Here is a 20,063-nt window from a genome sequence, read left to right on the forward strand (position 1 = left end):
TCATGCAAGGTTTGAATGAAAGAAGCTCGATAGCATCTCGACAGCTAAAATAGAACTTGATCAAGTATCCAGCTGTGACATGGTCGGATGTGCACAATCGTTATCAATCGAAAATCAGGTTCAAAGATGACTAGTTGGGAGCCCCCTCGGGCTCAGTTCACCCAAACAGGTTCGCAGCCAAGCCCCCAAGGGACACAAACCGGGGATCAAGATCTAACAAAGAAAGATATCAATCGTACATCCAAAGCTCCCGGGGATTCATGAGAAAAATCGGGTCTGACAGGCACTCGGGGCCGGTGGAGGTTGCCAAATTATCAGAATACAACTTCAGTGTCGACGCCTCAAGTATCGTCTCAGCCATTGGCAAGATTAAAGATACTAGATGGCCCAAGCCCATACAGACAGATCCTTCTCAGAGAAACCCCAACGTAATGTGTAAGTACCATGGTACTTACAGGCATAAGACCGAGGATTGCAGACAGCTTAGAGATGAGGTAGCTCGACTATTCAACAAGGGGCACCTTCGTGAATTTCTCAGTGACCGGGCCAAAAACCACTTGCAAGAAAGATATGCAAACAGGAAGAATGAACCTGAAGAACCTCAGCACGTCATTCACATGATCATCGGTGGAGCAGACGTCCCATAGAGACCTACATTCAAACATACTAAAATATCTATCACAAAGGAACAACGGAATTGGAGCTATGTGCCCGAGGACGCTCTATCATTCGGCGACAAAGAAGCAGAAGACGTATCCCAGCCTCACAATGATGCCCTAGTAATCTCTATCCTTTTGAATAAAATTCAGGTTAAACGTGTTTTAGTGGATCTAGGTAGCTTGGCGAACATAATCAGATCGAGGGTCGTGAAACAACTCGGCTTACAAGATCAAGTTGTACCTGCGTCTCGGGTGCTGAATGGCTTCAACATGGCAAGTGAAACCACGAGGGGAGAAATTATCTTGCCTGTAAACATAGCCGGGACCATACAAGACGCCAGGTTCCATGTCATCGAAGGTGACATGAGACATAACGCACTCCTCGGTAGACCGTGGATACACAATATGAGGGCAGTGCCTTCGACTCTCCATCAGGTGCTAATGTTCCCAACGGAGGAAGGAGTAAAAACAGTCCACGGGGAACAGCATGCTACAAAAGAGATGTTCGCAATCGAGGAAGTGGTGTCGATACCAGAACCTTAACCTCGGAACATCGACTTCCAAAGGCAAGCAGGTGGATAAGTAGTAGTAACAGCTCCGAGCATCAACAAAAGCGGAATAACAGGTAACCGAAGGAGAAGACCCTCGAACCCCTCGTGGTTCCCGAAAAGCCCGATGCTATCAAACCAGCCGCTGAAAAGAAAGGTACACCTGGGAACGAGACTAGTCCCCGCTCTCAGGAAAAAACTCATTCAGTTTTTTGTTGGTAACATAGATCGCATTGCTTCGATATGACAGGGATTCCGCTCGAGGGATAAACAGGTAAAATAATTAAAGCTTATATTGATGATATGACTGGTTAAGTCCCTGTGCGCAGAGGATCACTTTAATTCATTTGCAGGAAATAATCAACATTGCGGGGCAATACGACACGAAGCTCATTCCAGAAAAGCGTTCCCTCGCGGCGTCAAATCAGGGCACCAAAATCACCCCTGACCAGGTTAAGGCCCTCGGAGATCTCATGGTCACGTACAGCAAGACTCAGAGTCGTTGGTAAAGGAGCTTACATGCTCGGCAAAATGGAAGCTCCCAAAGGCTCGTGCTCTCGAGAACATCCCTTCCTACACAAAGGCCGTTGGTTATAAAGCATACGTTGTACTCTTTTTCCCTTAGCTCGGATTTTGTCCAAAATGGGTTTTGCCGACAAGGTTTTTAACGAGGCAACACCTATATGCTACCCGAGGAACGACCAACAAGTATTCAAGGCTTCTTTTCAATCAACCCCGAATACTGGGGGGCATCACCCTCGGAGGTTAAATTTTTGAGAAAAATATTTCACGCCTAAATGGGCCTCGATAGGAAAACTTATTAATGGGCCAAACGGTCAAATGAGCCGTGTCCATATAGAATAGTCGAGCCCCGGCAGCAAAACATGTATGCATGTATCGACTATTTGAAGAAACATTCAGGATATATCAAAATTACTTTGTGTCTCGTACAAGCTCTACACTTACAATCCTACGGGAAACGGCTTGAAAGCCAAGACATAGAAGCACCCCGAATACTCGGGGACTACTATCAAAATTCGAATTAATAAAGACCTCAAAGAGGCACCCCTTCGAAACAAAGGCCAAGGCCAATATTCTCGGGGTTTAACTTCTCGAACAAGTTCAGAAAGTTATCGGGCAACAAGTCCAAGTGACATACCCAAAGGCTACGGCCAAATAAAAGACTATGGTCATATAAAGGCTACATCCAAATAATGCGGCTCGGAGATGTCAGACTTCCGCTATAAATTAAAAGGCCTTCAAACACTTTGTAAAAATCGGTTAAATCAGGCTACCCTCGACAAAAGCAAAATATAAGGGGCCTCGATAAATTCAGCCCCAAAGAGGCTTCGAACAATCAGCCCTCGAATAATCCAAAGGCTTCGATAACACCAGCCTTCGGAAAACCCTTAAGAGGCATTCGAGAATGTCCATGCAAACAAAATGACTAATAAGGCTCCGATACGTCGAGCCTTAGAAAAACCCAATGGGTACAAAAACACATGCTACAGCATAACTAAATTTTACCAAGTCTTTTAGCCGAAATGAGGGAAAAACTATATAGCCATTTTTAGAGGCCAAAACGGCCCAATTTAAAGAGCCTAAGGGCCAATATGTAAGAGCCTAAGGGCCGATATATAAGAGCCTAAGGGCTGATATATAAGAGCCTTAGTGCCGATATATAAGAGCCTAAGGGACAACCTCGAAAGGCTTAAGGGCCTAAAACTTATAGTTCGAGACTCCGCTTTCATTTCGATTCGGACTCGAGGTTCACAATATCCCAAGCCCACAGCGAGTTGATTTAAAACTCGGCTTAAAAGTTATTGTACCTATCGATAAAGATTTAAGGGTTTATAATACCCCGAACAGTCCTTGGACTAGTCATTCAAACGAAATTTTCCATAAATAAAGGCAATGTTGAATACAAGCAATACTAAAACCAGCATTAGCCAAAGATGAGATGTAAAAGTTCCCCTCGTATCTCCAAAAGATAATTACAGGAAATATTCACACAAGGGAGGCTTACAAGGAAACAAAATAAAGTAAGTTAAAACTACTTCGGGGTCGCATCCTTAGCAGTTGCATCTCCAGGAATCACATCTTCGAGGGTCTCGGGTGCCTCATCCCCGTCTCCTTCACTCCTAGAGGCACTGGGTGAATCATCTTCGTCGGAAAGTAGAGCGGCCTCCTCTTCTTCCAAAATCTTCTCCACTTCGATATCGGCTGAAAGATCGAAGCCGCGGACATGTTTCTCTTCGAGGGTCATCCTCCGGGATTGTCGTCTAGCATGGTCAAGGGAACATGTTAACTCAGCCTCCGCCATAGAAGAAATCTCCCTTGCCCAGGCATTAGCAGCTTCTGCATCAGCTCGATAAGAGGCCATAACGGCCACATCATCAGATTTGGCCTTGGCCAGCTCAGCAGCAGATCTGGTTTTAAGCTCCTCGATTTCAAAGCCCCGAGCTAGGCTCTCCTCCTTCGCGCCTCGAAGCTGGCGTTCAATCGAAGCTAACTTCTCTTTTAGAGTTTCCTTCTCAAAAGAGAGATCATCCATACCTCGCCTCAACCCTAAGGCATCGACTTCTTTTATCTTAAGCTCATACCGAAGCTGCGCCTCCACATCGGCTTTCTGATTGAACTGTGAAATTAATGATGTCAGCCACTAAAACAAAACAAGTGCGTAACAAATGCTTGGGAAGTGTCTTACCTTCTCAACATACTTGGCTCGATCTTGGCACACCTGCGTCAACTCAGCTCGTAGATGATGAATCTTCAACGCTCTCTTAGCATATAAAGCTTTTACGGCGTCCCTCTCCTCTAAAGTTTTCTTGAGCTCGGCCTCGCACCGGGCAAGATCATCTCTGGACTTGGAAAATGCCCTTTTATGGAGAACCATAGCCTACATGAAAAAGAAAGAAAGTTAGATTCGGAACAGCCAAAACAAAGGCGCAAAAATCGAAAAACTCGCTTGTTTGAAGAGTTTACATACCTCATTAAAAATGAAAGAAGCATCGGGGTCGGGGCCGTCATCAAGCCCTTCGAGACATTCCTGAAAGATGTCATGCCCTTCATGGTTTACTCCCACTCCAGAAGATCTCATGTTATTCGCAGCCTCCCAGATTCGCCCCTCGGAGAACTCAGGGCCAGGGGGAGAATCATCCACGTTGATCACCCTGAGAGACCCACTTGAGACATTCTCTTATGTTTGAAGAGACTCGGGGCCAGGACGTTCGGCTTCGCCCTCATAATATCTCCTAAGCGAGGCACCTTCTTTCTGGACGATGGTTCGGGGACTTGTTTGAACTCCTGTCGGAAATCTCTTCAGCTCGGGAGTGGGCCTCGTCAGCTTCTGCTGGTTCGACGGGCCTCGAAGCATCAACATTCTTTCTTTTACGATTTACCAACAGGCAATCATCATCTTATTCTTCCTCCTGTTCTTGAAGGCGTTGAGCCGTCTCCGAAGATAGAGCCGTCGTATCGGCCTTAGGCCTTCAGGCCACGCTTTTCTTTAGCTTCGGGGGATTTTCAGATGTCTCCCTTCTTCTTCTTATTTCTTTGGGAGGTTTCGGAGCCTCCATTTCACCAACTGGGGACGACCTCAATTCAACGTCGTCCCCAAGACCTGCGTAAAATCAAGGTCAGTGTCCTGTAACAGAAATGCTGAAAAACGAACGAAAGAACTCACCATGATTTTTTGCCTCCATTCGACCCTTGGCCAAATCTCGCCAACAACGCTCCAAGTAAGGGGAGGCGGAGGCCAGCTTTCGAACCCATCCCTCTAGGTCTGGGACCCCACCACGAAACCAAGCAGTGGCTACACCATCGTAAAGACTTTAGATCGAAGGAAAATATAAAGTCGGGAAAAGAGAAGGAAGCAAGGTATATTCACGCTTCATGTTCCACTCCTCGGTGAACGACATCCAATCAGCAGGAATGAGATCGGAGGTCTTGACTCGGACAAACCGGCTCATCCACCCATGGTCTTTATCCTTATCGATACTAACAAATAGAGATTTTAAGGATCGGCGTTGCAACTATATCAAACCTCCCTAATAAAGTCGGGGACTGTACAATCTAATCAAATGATCGAGGGTGAAGGACATCCCCTCGATTTGGCTAGAAAAAAACCTGATTAAGTAAACAATTCTCCAGAAGGAAGGGTAGATCTGGCCGAGCGTCACTCGGTACCGTTGACAAAAGTCGAGGATAACCGGATCTATGGGACCCTGGGTCGGAATTGCAGGGCCCAGTGTAAACGGGTAAGTATATACACTCAAGTACCCCGCTTTTTAAATGGTGATATCTTCTTCAGAGGAAGGAATCACTACTTCCTTATTGTCCCATTCGCAATCCTCTTTTACTTGATCAAGCTCAGCCTTGGTCACCAAACAAATATATCGAGACATAGGCTCGCATCGGCCTGGCGTGGAAATAGGTTTTTCGATTTTGAAATCGGATGTTATCTCACACTGTGGGGGGATGCATTCCTCGATACGAGGTGGCACTACAGGTTTACTCTTGGTCGATCGAGAAAATGAAGGAGCTTTTTACTTTTGAGGAACAGATTTGGAAGTTCTAGCCATCACTATGCGGTAAATCCAAGAAGATAAAAAATGTTGTTAGTAAAGAGAAGGGAGAGTTCAAGGAAATTGAAAAAGGCTAAATGAGACTTTGGAAGCACTGAGGGAATAAAGTTCGTAAAGTTACGGGGATTTATCTATTTATAAATATCATTTAAGCGTGCTGAGGAAGCCAAAAGGCCGATCGTCAGCTGCCTACAATTAATGATCTTGGGAATCGTACAAAAAGCAACTCTTCAGTCACTTCTACCGCTTATGTCATGATATTGACATCAGGACCAAGGCATCAGGAATTAGTTTGTCAAAAATCATTAAGGACAGTCTACAAGTCGAGTTCGAGTGGACGCTCACTCGATTACTAAGCCCAAGGGCTACCTGAGATCGAGCAAACACTCATTCGGGAACTATCTATAAAGCCCAAGGGCTATCTTTATTCCAAGAATCAGGCAAACACCCACTCGACTTCCATGCCCAAGGGCTGCCCGAGTTTGAGCAAATTCTCATTTAGGGACCATCTATAAAACCTAAGGGCTATCTTTATTTCGAGTTCGAGCAAGTACTCACTCGACTACTAAGCCCAAGGGCTTCCCGAATTCGAGACAATTCTCACTTGGGGACTATCTACGAAACCTAAAAGAGCTAACTTCATTTCAAATTCGAGACCTTGCTCTCGCCCAACTCGGACTCAGGAGTCTCGGTGTCCCGAGCTCCCATCAAACCAATCTAATCATAGCTCGAGGATTAGCAAAGAACCTTAAGGGGTATTATATAAGTCGGTTAAAACCCTAAGGGTTTATTATGTTCCGGATCCAGTATTCAGACTAATAGTTAGAGTTATACACTCGGATTTTTCACAAATGAAGGCAGAATGGAATTCAACACGAATCGAAGATCAAATAGAGAAATTCTTATATTAACAAAAGACGTTTACAAAGACTACAAGGGGCCCTTACACAGAAACAAAGAAGCAAAAACAAAATCCAAGAACCTAATCTACCTTTGGGCGTATCCTGAGAGCGACATCTTCGAGAACCTCCTCCTCGGGGACTCCATCTCGATCTTTAGAGAAAATTGTGGCCTGGTGAAAAACTTGGCGAGTATGGGTCTTGTCAGCACAACTATCGTGAAGCCACTTCTTGAGACATTGTACCAGTGTGGGATGCAAAAGTTAGTATATGATAGTGCCACCTCATTCCATGGAAAGCAAAAGGAATGAAGCTCCACACCAGGTTGAAGTTAAGAGAGATGAGCAGCGGTGTAAAGTTCACATATCTCCGGACACGGGAAGAATTTGGTGCCCTTCTCTCATTGTCTCGAGCAAACAATACCAACAATAACAACAACAAAAACAACAACTCAGTATAATCCCACTTAGTGGGGAAAAACTTTGGAAAAGGGAGCCATGACATAACTAATAAAGTTGCTGCCATATGACCTTATGGTCACTGGTTTGAACAATAAAAATAAGTGATTATAGAAAGAGATAGAAAAGGAAAAGGGCTAAAAGTTGATGAAGAAGAAGTGTGTGTAGTCTTTGTTCAGCCAAGTAGCCCCCTATTTATAGAAGGCCAGTGACGGTTCGGCGGCACAAGTGGCCGACCAATGCTGACATACATTCACTGCTTTTGGGGAGATGAACCGGCGGTGCATTCAATGTTTTTAGGAAATGGACCGACGGGACGTTTCGGTCACTTCAGGCGCCTACGTCACGAACATGACATCATCGGGAGAGGTTCGGGAAAATCGAGGTTCGAATCGTTTCTTATCATCTTATTCTAAGAAATGCGGGGACTATCTGTATACGGTCAAAATCGAGGGAGCATGATTTTGAAGTCTTAAATCGAGCTATGGCTCCGAGTCCGGGAAACTCGAAGTAGAGATGAGATTCAGCTAAGGAACACCCACCTCGAGGAAGCTGATCGAGGGCCTGGCACGACTTGCATCGAGGGCGCCGCAATCTCGAGGTCAATCAAGAAAGAACGGGAATTTTTCAAGAACACGTGGACCTGGGCGTTAATTATAGGATAAGGGATGTACAAATTGGTACAGGTCCATACTAATCGTTATACACCTATACCAATAGAATTCTTTACTTTTATAAGGAATGTACTGTATTGGGGTTTTCTCCTCCTATATAAAGGGGACCCCAATTATTTTGTAAAGAGGGAACAAATCACTCACTGCAATAGAACATTCTTATTCTTCTCTTGTTTAACGTTCTCAGCAATTATTCTTCAACTTTATTGCCTTTACTTTATTGTTCATGCTTTATTGGTCTTAGTTGACCTCGAGGTCCCTGGATAGACGAGCTCGAGGCCCCCTACTGTTCTGATAGCATTGATTTGGTTCATTATCTCTTCTTACTTAAGTTCAATATTACTCATATAATCACTAGTATTAGAATATATCATGTGTCTTTAAAACCACAAATTATCTTTAATTGTTACTCACATTTTTCGAGGTAAACAGAGGTTTATGCACAGATTGCGAGTGAGAATCTTACGATGCAACACGAGCTATTGGTTATGGATTTGGCGATCATGCGGACAAGGAAAAGAAGGTAGCGTCTTGTCTACCTAGGATCAAGTAAGGTGCCTTGACTAAGGAAAAAGCTCAGGAGTTGGGGAGAAGCTACTGGCTATGGAGGCCTGGAGGAGTAGTGGGGATGCGAGTTGCATGTGGACTATGACAACAAATGTCGCACCCCCTTTTTCTCGCAAAATCGGGTTTCAACATGCGACAATTCTTTTGAATGGGAGATAGAGTGTTAAAAGAAGAAGAGTCGCCACCTAACGGTTTTTAAGGTGCGTTGGGCACCTATCATACAGATAACTCTATTTGACTAGCCAATGCCACCAAAGATTGGGTAAGGGCTCAAATTACCTCAAAGAGAAGGTGTTAGGCACTCTTCGAGGTCCAGAACTGTGGGTCCCAGCCGAACTTAAGACTATGTGGATTATAATTAGGCGAGATGGTCAAATAAACAAAGAGAATAAAAGGCCAGTGGGTTTTATTATAACACAATGAGAATTGGTACACGTCTTGAAGATCACAAGGATACAACTATAATGGTGTATATTAGATAGCTAAGTGTATACAAAAGAGGGGGGGTGATCCTACATTTTTTAGCCTAAAGGATCACCCCGTGCAACATAAATAATAATTCGCAACTCCCTTAAGATAGGGAATTACTCATATTATTCAGCGGGCATAGATTATCATCTCCTGCTACCCAATTACTATGTAAAAGTTGTTTACCTAAAGGCGTTCTAATTCAATTCTAAGTCATAACCTATGCGTGCACTACCCGTCCCATGCCTATGGTCCAGTAGGCATTGGACCTCTATTTGGATGGTTCTAGACTTTACTTAGGTTGCTCAAAATGATAAAACTAAGTGACATTCAAAACAAGTAGAACTTCATGTAAGGACAGTTAAAGGCCCAAGTTAGCCTCCACACATAAAGACTGATGCACGCAGGCAGATTTTACTATTAGGCAGTAAACGATTCCAGAATTGAGGCAAATTAGAGTCATTAAGCCCTATAGACATGGTTTTTATGTGATTGTGATTTTAAACGTACAGGCAGTGTTGTTGTATCAGAACAACCAATTTATAGATTATAGGTGTTACAGATCCTATAGGCATAATCTCTAAATGAGGCAATGAAGCCGTTTGAAAGCGTGAAATAATTACCCGCGTTTGATTTCATTAGCATATTTTCTAGGCGAATAACAAACATCCCATAGGCAGGATTTCTAAGAGTTGGCAATTGAAACTGATTCTATAACTCTTCGTCCCTATAGGCATGTTTTATAGGCGAGCAATATGATAGAAACAACAATAGCTAATTAATCAATTAAGATCCTATAGACATGATATCTAGATGAGGATCATAAGTTAATAATGATCCTATAGGCATGTTATTTAGTAAATACAATTCAGTTGCGCAAATTGAAGGACAATTATTAACATTTGCTCCCTATAGGCATGCTGTCTAATAACGGTTAGCACTAGACATGGGGAACAAATAAAGTACTTAAGCTCATGCTTTGATAGTAAACAGGTTGAGTGAGTGTGTGATTCCCTATAGGCATGATTTCTACCAGTGAGCAATACATGAAAACAGGTAGCAGATATGGCGTGTCGTTTGTAGTAACAAAGAGATCACAAAAACATTATAGGCATATTTTCTACCCTTTTATGCAAATATTAGAATATACCCGTTTCTCCAATTTCACTAACACCTTATTACAGGCCCAGATAATGAATATAAGTATAAATATTATACAAGGAATAATAGTAGGCCTAACAGCAGGCCCAAAAGGAGATACCCAGTATTGCCTGGGCCTTCACAAGCTCATTCTTCGCAAATAGCATGCCTAGATCCAAGCATCTCTTAAACATGAGACTATGCCCATCAGCATAGCCCAAAGTCACAGAGGAACTCATGCCAGGCCAAACAGTTACACCTGACCCAAATAAATTATAGAATCACAGAAAAATCACTTAATCAACCCAGTTTGCAGATTCAACAAATGAAATGAGGGAGAAAAGCTAAGTGTCAGAGACAACTTAAGTTCCACCAGCAAAGAGAATGGCCAAAGGACCCCAAATCCTAGTGCGTCAGAGTTCATAGGAGTCTCAAATGGACCCCGAGCAGTGCTCACACTAGGGAAGTCGATAGAGAGAGTTTTTGCGGCCTTGGCTTTTAGTCAGCCAAGAGTGATAGATTCAGAATAATGTAGATAACAAATGAGAGTGAGAGAACAGTGATTAAGTGAAGAATTTGAAGAGGTGCGCTTGTACTTTAGAAGCAGACATAGTAGGTTTGATTAAACAAAAAACATGCAAGCTAAGAGAATCAACAAGACTTAGAGGACAAGTTGACATTGACATTACAGGTTCAAACACTTAGCAAGAGATAGCATATTGGGCAAAAAACATATTAAGAGTTAGGGGAATCAGGTTTTCTGAGATTATAGGATCAACATATAAGGGTACACAATGCCACACAAATTCAGAATAGAGCATTAACCTAGAGGATTTCAAATGTCAGTCTAGTACAATGAAAGTTCTAGCACGACAGTTCTAATAAAGTCCCAGATAGCATATCAATATACTAATGGTACATCTTTGCCAATATCATGAAAACTTAACATGATGGGAATAGATCATGGTCCGGAGACTTATGACATGTAAAAGGGGTAGATTAGCTACTGATTAAAATACATAAGAGGGAAAATGGGCTGTTTATCCTAAAATCTTAGGTGGTGCTAAAAATTAGGATTACAAAAAGCAAGGAAACATGTGTAGAGTAAACCTTAAAGTAGTGTAGCAACATGAAACCCATACAGTTGTGGCTAGTATAGAAAGAACAGTCGGTTAAGCACAAGACTCAGCATTAAATGATTCATTCAAAGTAGATTGAGGGTTTCATAGAGTTTTAGTAGTATCCAAAGCAAGGCATGAAGAGGATTCTATAACTAACAACAAATAGTCATGACAGTCAGATTCATCAAAAGAACATATAAAATAAGCATGGATTGAAACTCAAAGCTCGAACATGTTCAGATGATAAGGAAACATAGAGGTATGGAACTGATTCTAGAGGAAAACAAGGAAAACCCACATAGAAGTGCAGGACATAGTGAAGAACACATATGAGCCTCACACAAACTAAAAACAAGCAGAAAACTATCCCATGTACTAAAATGCATTCAACTATCAAAGAACATAGAATGACAGGGGAGTATTGAACGATATTATAATAGTGCAATATCAAGGATTCACAACTAAATCATGCTCACAGAATTCAAACACATATAGGTATGCAGAAGAAAAATATTTAACATTGCAAGGGTTTAAAACACTAACTAGTAGCAATATTAGACGAGCAAAAAAATATTAAAGAGCTTAGAATACTGGTAGCAAGAACCCCAGGTCTCCTATGCTTCAGAGTTCACAAAATCCTCGTAAGGGCCCCGAGAAATGCTTGCACCGGAGGAGGTAGATAATATTATGGCCTTGGCTTTCAGCCGGCCAAAGAGCCAAGTAATTCAAAGAAGATGAACGGGTGAGAGAGAGGTATTGAGAGTAATAGCAGTGATATCTTCCGTTTTAAAGGGGAATTGGGGAGGGGTTTATATAGTAGTAGAAATTAAACACCCAAATAAGGAAAAATCATCAGTAAAATACGAGAAAGGAAAGAATATCACATGTCGAAAAATCAGTGAGGAAGAGGGAAAATCTCAAACCCTAGTTGATACAAATCCAAAGATTCGACCAAAGATCTTGGTGAATCGGCCTCATATTACCTTGCCATGAACGTATACAGATGGAACACCATCTAGATCTTGAAGATTGAAGACGGATTCCCTTTGATTCGAAGATTTATACTTGCCAAAATAGAGAAAGTACCATATAATACCATAAAGAAACAACCAGTAGCAAAGGAACACCAATATGGTAAGCAAATAAAGGGTGAATCCCATTGTTAACGGGATTAAGAGAGGGTTTGGAAAAGGCGGCGATTAGGGTTCTTCAGAGCAGAGGGGGGATTCTAGGGATTTCAGGGCGGCCGGTTGGTAAGAAATGGGCTAGGGTTTTGGGTAAGGGGGAAAATAAAGAAACGGGTAGCTGTGTTATGGGCCATTGATCATTTGAGATCAAGGGTCGGGATTGCAAGGGAAACTGGGCGGGTTATTTGAAACGGGTTCTTCCTAGGTTGAGATTAAGGGGTTGTTTGGCTTGGGATTGGGGATTGGGCTAGGGATTTGGGTCTGTTTGGTCTGAAAAATTAACTCAAAATTAGGCCAGCTTTTAAAATAAGAGATTAACGGGAAATAATTTAATAAAAATAGTTAAACAAAAATATAAAAATGCTATTTATGAAATTTAATAAATTAAAATAATAGTAGAAGATTATAAAAATGATAAATGCAGTAAATTGCACAATATAAGTCATTATTGCAAGATTGTGAAAATAGCCTAAAAATACCAATATAATTATATGAAATGAAATAAAAATTTTTGAAACATATATATGGATGCAAAATAATAATTTTGGATCAAAACAATAATTTGAAGGAGTAATTAATAATATTCAAGTAATTTAGATGTAAGAAAATTAATTTTAAAGCTTTAAAAATTGCTGAAAATTATGAAAAATACATGTATAATTCTTATAAACTAAATAATGATGCAAAATGACATATTGAAAATATATAGAATATTTGAGAAGATATGAGGGTAAAATTGGGTATCAACAACAAACTGTATTAGAGAAGCTGAGAGAGAGGTGTTAGGAGTCTCAAACCGTTTCTCATGTGGTCGCAGGGAGGAGTAGTGGTAGAATGAAGAGGTCCAAGGAAAAGTGAAATCCAAAAAGCGGCATATGTGAAGCTAGTAGAAAGCATATATGAGGTGGAGAAGAGGGAAAATAGGGAGTGGTATAAGGCGGCGAAGTTAATAGTTACTACGGCTAAGACCGCGACGTTCGAACATCTGTATTAAGAGCTTGCGGAGAAAGGCGGGGATAAGAAGTTGTACAGGCTGGCCAAAGTAACAAAAAGGAAAGCATGTAACCTAGATCATGTGAGGTGTATAAAAGATGAGGAGGGTAGAGTTTTGATGGAAGAGGCGCAAATTAGACAGAGATGGCAATCATACTTTTATAAACTCTTGAATGAAGGAGAGGATAGGAACATTGTACTAGGTGGATTGGAGCACTCTAGGAGTCATTGAGATTTTGGATAATGTAGGCGCATACGATTAGGGGAGGTCGAGGGGGCTATGCGCAGGATGAGAATGGGTAGAGCGACGGGACCAGATGAAATCCATGTAAAATTCCAGAAGAGTGCGGTCAAGGCAGACTTGAAATGACTTTCTAGGTTGTTTAACATTATTTTTAGGACAAGGGTGATACCTAAAATTGCAATAACTATAGGTGTATCAAGATGCTAAGCCATACAATAAAAGTTTGGGAGAGAATGGTAGAAGGGAAGGTGAGGAGAAATATGTTTATTTCTCAAAACCAATTCGGTTTCATGTCGGTGGTTTAACTACAGAAGTCATTCATTTGGTGTGAATATTGGTAGAGCGGTATAGGACAATGAAGAAGGACTTGCATAATGTGTTCGTTGACCTAGAGAAAGCATGCTACAAAGTCCCAAGAGAGGTACTATGGAGGTGTTTACGGGCTAAAGGTGTGTATGTAGCATACATTAAGGTAATTAAGGACATGTATGATGGAGCTAAGACACGGGTAAAGACAACTAGAGGAGACTTAGGATACTTTCTAGTTGAGATGGAGTTGCATAAGAGATCAACCCTTAGCCCATTTTTATTTTCCTTGGCGATGGACGCATAGACGCGACACATTCAAATGGAGGTGCCGTGGTGTATGTAATTTTCAGATGATGTAGTTCTGATTGACGAGACACGAGGTGGTGTTAATGAGAGACTGGAGATTTGGAGACAGACTCTTGAGTCTAAAGGTTTTCAAGGTGAGCAGGACTAAGACGGAGTACTTGGAATGCAAGTTCAGTGACGTTACCCAGGAAGCAGACATAGATGTGAGTCCTGATACACAAGTCATCTTTAAGAGAGGGAGTTTCAAGTACCTTGGGTCAATAATACAAGGTGATGAAGAGATTGATGAGGATGTTACGCATCGTATCGGAGGATGTTCCGGTGTGTTGTGTGATATGAATGTACCATTGAAACTTAAAGGTAAGTTCTACAAAGTAGTGGTTTGACCGACTATATTGTACGGGGCAGAGTGTTGGCCGGTAAAGAACTCCCATGTCCAGAAGATGAAAGTAGCTGGGATGAGCATGTTGAGATGGATGTGTGGGGCATACTAGGTTAGATAAGATAAGGAATGAAGTCATTCAGAATAAGGTAGGTTTGGCCCTCGTGGAGGATAAGATGCGGGAGGCGAGGTTGAGATGGTTCGGGCATGTTAAGAGGAGAAGCACAGAAGCCCCTATTAGGAGGTGTGAGAGGTTAGCCTTGGAGGATATGAGGAGGGATAGAGGTAGGCCAAAAAAGTCTTGGAGAGAGGTGATTGGGCGGGACATGGTGCAGCTGGAGGTGACTGGGGATATGACCCTTGATAGGAGGGTATAGAGGTCAAGGATTAGTGTCGTAGGCTAGTAGGTAGTCGAGTGTTTCCCCTTGTATTCTCAGCTCGATAGCATTAGTATTGCAATGTTATCTTTTATTCTTAGATTATTATTATTATTATCTAGCATATAATCGTTATCGTGGCTTCGGCCTTCTCTTTTTATCTTGTTGGTATTACTACTTACTGCCTTCACTTTCTTTTATCACTACTAGAAATTCAGCAAAAACCGATCGCGAATCGGTTGATCAAAAAACTGGCCAAAAAAGCGACCGACGTAGGTTGGTTTTTCAAAATATTTTATTTTTTAATTTTTTTACGAAACTGACCAACTTTGATCGATTTTCTTTGGTGCAAAAATGTGGGAAACTATTTTTGTGTTCCGCAATTTTTTATTTTCAAGAAACCGACCAACTTTGGTCGGTTTTCATTTAAAATAAATTTTATTAAAAAAATCCAACCCAAATCGATAGGTTAATCCGGCCAGTCATTTTTAAAAAAAACCCGAATTCGTCCGTAATTTTATTTTTTAATAAAATCGACCGACATCGGTGGGTTATTTTCGTGCAAAAATACAATTAAAGAGTATAAATGAAATAAAAGACAGTCTTAAAATAAAATGCACCAATGGTCTGGTGGTAGAATAGTATCCTGCCATAGTACAGACCCCAGTTTGATTTTCAGATGGTGTATTTTTTAATTAAATAATTAAAATACCGACCGACTTCGGTCGGTTTTTTCAGCAATTTTTTCTTTTTTGGAATTTAATTGACCGACCAAAATCGGTCGAAAAATACCGACCAAAGTTGGTTGGTTAGCTCTACCGACCTTGCGATTACCGACCGCAACGAATCGGTCGACTTTCGGTCAATTTTTGCCAATTACCGATCAGCATCGGTCGATTTTGGCGGTCGGTTTTTCCCGTTTTTTAGTAGTGCATCCTTTCTTTAGCCGAGGGTCTATCAGAAACAACCTCTCTGCCCTTTCTAGGTAGGGGTAAGGCTGCATACATCTTACCCTCCCCATATCCCACTTGTGAGAATTCACCGGGTTTGTTGTTGTTGTTGTTGCTATAATATTAAATTTTTCTAATTAATTAATTTTATAAAAAAAATTATCAATTTTGAAGGATTAAAATCGTAGAAATTACAGTAAAGTTAATGGCTCAAGATAGTAGAAATCAAAGTTCGATGAAATTTTAGTTTTACAATGTCAACATGTATGAAACCTGTCGCGCCCCCTTTTTCTCGCAAAATCGGGTTTATAACATTTGGGAGGACAACTCATTCCTTTTGGGAATTTGGGTTCGCTTTGAAGAGTCGCCACCTAATGATCGGGGTGCATTAGGACACCAAGGAGATTTGATTTGAGTAACCAGAGATTGGGTAAGGGCTTGACATTATTCTAAGGCGAAGGTGTTAGGCACCCCTCAGAATCCACTAGTGTGGTTCCCGGCCAGACTATTATTGTGAATTTGGATACAATTAGTATACAAACAAATAGGGCTCAAATAAGAGAGGATTTCATCACATAAAGGTTTGAAAGTAAACAAGGCTTGAAAGAATAATTAGAAAAGCTGATTTTAAAAACAAAGAGCTAAAAAAATTAAAAATAAAGAATAAAGGGAGAGGGGTCCTAGGTTTATTAATAATATGGATCACCCCACAAAATGCCCGGTAATCACTCCTCAATGAGGGGCTACACGTGACATCATCGCGTGGTCGTCATATCCATATCAACCCTTCCCACCCCGTTAAGGTATTAAAGCGCGGAATGGTCTCGTTTACCTATTGCATGCTATTACCCGTCCCAATCCTATCAGTTCCGGAGGTATTAGGAATACTAATCCTAAAGGGAAGGGATGTTAGGCTTATTTGTGGTTTCAAAGGGGAAAATTCTAAGGCGACATACAAAACACGTATAACAAGTTGGGGGAAAGCACATAACAAGCAAAGGCTCAAATATACCCCCTTTCAACAAAGAAATACGTAATTAGCATGACTTACATGTACTGTTTAGGGTCCGGTTGAATACTAAACGTGAAATAACTTGAAGGTTGAGGAAGACTGATTTATTACATAATTCAGATAAGAAGCCCGAATCAGGCCTGCCTGCTGGTTGTAATTAATAAAACTGATTCAGTTTATAACTTTTACCCTAAGGCTTGCCTAAGTGTTGGACAAGGATCCTATAGGCATGGTATCTATTGATTTCAGAACGAAGTAACAGGGTTTGAACTGGACATATACCGATTAAAAGAGGAATCAAATTGTTAAAAGAAAAGCCATTTTTGACGAAGATTATAAGTTCTACCGCTAATAGTACCTGTTGTTGTTGATTTTAGTTCCATATGTGAATGAGGCGATTCAGATTCGATTAGGAGTTCCTATAGGCATGCTTTCTACGTGTAGATGATATTGAACATGGTATAAAATGCAGAAAACTTGTTTTAAGACTTAGGAACATGATATCTAGGTGCTGAATTTTATTTAAGACCTATGAACATGATGTCTAGGTGCGAAATTTGTTTATGACCTATGAACATGATAACAAAAATTTATTTAAGACCTATGAACATGATATCTAGGTGCATTGAACGTACAGATTTAGATAATCCTGTAAGTATGATTTCTATATGGATGTAGTAGTCCTATGATCGTGATTTCTATGTGAATGATGGCTATACATAATTCAAAGGACCTATAGGCATGATTTCTATGTGCATATGCAGAATTCAAAATTCCTATAGGCATGATATCTACTCTTTTTGCATACATAGTTACCCGTCCCTTTTCACTAACCATCCCCAAGAGTTTATTACAAATTATTACAGCCCAGATTAAAGTAAAAAAATACATCAGAAAAAATATAAATAAAAGTACAACCAAGGCGAGCCTGATTCAGACTTCATGTCTGAAATATGAGGTAAACCAACTCCATGAGATCACGATCCAAAGCCTTTCTCCCATTTGAGTGTGTCAAAGTCCCCTAAGAGCCTCAAAGGGTCTCCGGGCAATGCTCACACCCAAATATATTGCCAGATTAGGTGATGAGTGCAGTGTGGAAAGGCCAGCCCTTAAGTGTCCAAGTTCAGAGGGAACTCAAAGGGTCCCAAGGCAAGGCTCACAAGAGGGGGGAGAACTTAAAGACTAAGAAGGTGTGAAAGTGCAGATCAGAATGCTAAAAGGGAAATGGAAGAGGGAATCAACTACAGATAAGCACACACAAGGGGATTCAGGGGAATAGGGGATTGTAAAGAGCCTGTCACTTAGGCAAAGGCATACTTTAGGCATGCCCAACAATGGGGAGTGCTAGCACACCTACAAGCCTGCCAGAATACATACTGTTAGAGGCTAAGATCCCCAGGGGATCAAGTTCAATTCACGGACAATAAATTGCATATTGCCATGGCTCAAACCATAGCTTAAACACATAGGGGGCAGGGGTTTGGGATTCATAATAGAACAGGCAGAAAGAAATTAATAAACTAGAATGAGTGTTGAACTATACATAAGCAGTAAACAGGGATACAAAAGCAGTAAATAAACACATTGTTGTGGTGCTGAAACTTAAATCAGGACATACCAGTTTCAAAGAAACAAATAGAGAGAAAGCAAGCAACAAGTCTTGTAATAGGCCATAGTATAAGCAAACAAGAGAGAATACTTTTGAGTATAAGTGTAGGTTCAGAAAGACTATCAGTGATTGTTTGTGTATGTCAATGAAAGGGTCGTGCATTTATAGTATGAAGAACATGCAGAAACAAGGTAAGAAAACAATTAAGGAACTGAATATCAATTAAAAAAATCAATCAATACAAGATTTCCTTTAATTAAGGAATTCAGACTCAAACGGTAAAATTATTTAAGGAAAGAAATTAAATAAACATCTTGTGCAAAGTAGGCAATTAGGGGTAAATACATAGGGGTTTTAATTAAGGGAAGAATTTTGAAATACACGGTTAAAACAAATAAGGTAAGGATCCATCAGTATTCAGTAAATCAAGGGGTCAGAGGTTTGAAATTACTGGCTCATGAATAGGCTAAGGAAAGTTTTTGACTCAAATCGAGTAACAGGGGAAATCAGCAAACAAGGAAAGAAATCAATCAAACTTACACAAGGAAGTCTGAAATCAATNGGAATCCTAGAGGGCCGGTAGGTGGTGAGACCACCATAGATTCAGGCCAGGAGGTGGCTGGAGAAGGTGAGTGAGACTCATTGGAGCTGAAGGGGAGGGGGAAGGTTCTAGAGAGAACCAGAGATAGAGAGATAGAGGAGAGGGTCTGTTGAGTGAGGAATGAGAGGGGTTTGGGGGGTCGTTTGGTTTAATTTGGAAAGAAAGAATCCGGACCGTTGATCAAAATTGATCAACGACCAAGATTCAATCAGATTGGGTCGGGTAGATCTGGAATTGGGCTTGGGTCTATTGGGCTGGTTTAATTGGGTTGGGGTATTGGGTTTAATTAGGCTAAATTAGGGGACAATCTGGCTATAAGTTAAATAGCCCCTTTTTTCCCATTTAATTTATAAAAATAGTAAATAAATTTCTAAAAACTAATTAAAAGTACTAAAATGATTTATAGTGTATAGTTATCAATTTAAAAGTATAAAATCCCATTTTATAAACATGAGACGAATTTAAACCTAAAAAATGGCTAATATTGCAATTATGCAATTTTGTCCTTAAAATACTAAAATAAATTTGTTAAAAATAAGTAAAAAATATATTAGCTATATTTTAGTATAAACATGAGAATCCAACAAATGAATCACCAAAATGATAATTTTGGTGACAATTATTGGTTTTTCTTGATAAAATAGGGCAGTAAATTGGTTTAAACATCTTTGAAAAATTAAGGAAAAATAATAAAACCTTGGGATGTACTCATATATGCCTATATAGGCTATCTTAAGGGTATTATGCATATTTGAAAAATACAGGGAATATTTGTGTATCAACAGCTTCCCCTCTTTACCCGGGAAGGATGAAAGAGTTATCGGGTAAAGATATGATGGCAGATTTTGACCGGATGAAACGACTTGAAGAGGTTTGGCCGTGCTCCGGCTTCTGAGCTGCCTACATATCCCTGGTCTTACAGGAATCAAGCCATACGTAGTTCGGGATCCATCGGCGGAGTATACCGATGGAG

The 20,063-nt window shown here is 40.8% G+C and overlaps 1 protein-coding gene across 1 annotated transcript; it reads left to right on the top strand.

The window, feature by feature from the left end:
• LOC109216790 lies at window positions 14,243-14,918 on the top strand. Its single transcript, XM_019380989.1, has 2 exons — window positions 14,243-14,519; window positions 14,659-14,918. Exons 1-2 carry the CDS (start codon window positions 14,243-14,245, stop codon window positions 14,916-14,918), a joined length of 537 nt encoding a protein of 178 aa, XP_019236534.1.

Source organism: Nicotiana attenuata, chromosome 2 (assembly GCF_001879085.1).
Source record: "Nicotiana attenuata strain UT chromosome 2, NIATTr2, whole genome shotgun sequence".
NCBI lineage: Eukaryota > Viridiplantae > Streptophyta > Magnoliopsida > Solanales > Solanaceae > Nicotiana > Nicotiana attenuata.

What these genes read in the sequence shown, in the direction of transcription:
- LOC109216790 (XM_019380989.1), top strand. Translation starts at nt 14,243, where the DNA reads ATGAGAGACTGGAGATTTGGAGACAGACTCTTGAGTCTAAAGGTTTTC. An exon ending in TGTACCATTGAAACTTAAAG is followed by an intron (nt 14,520 to 14,658) that starts GTAAGTTCTACA and finishes ATACTAGGTTAG; the next exon opens with ATAAGATAAGGAATGAAGTC.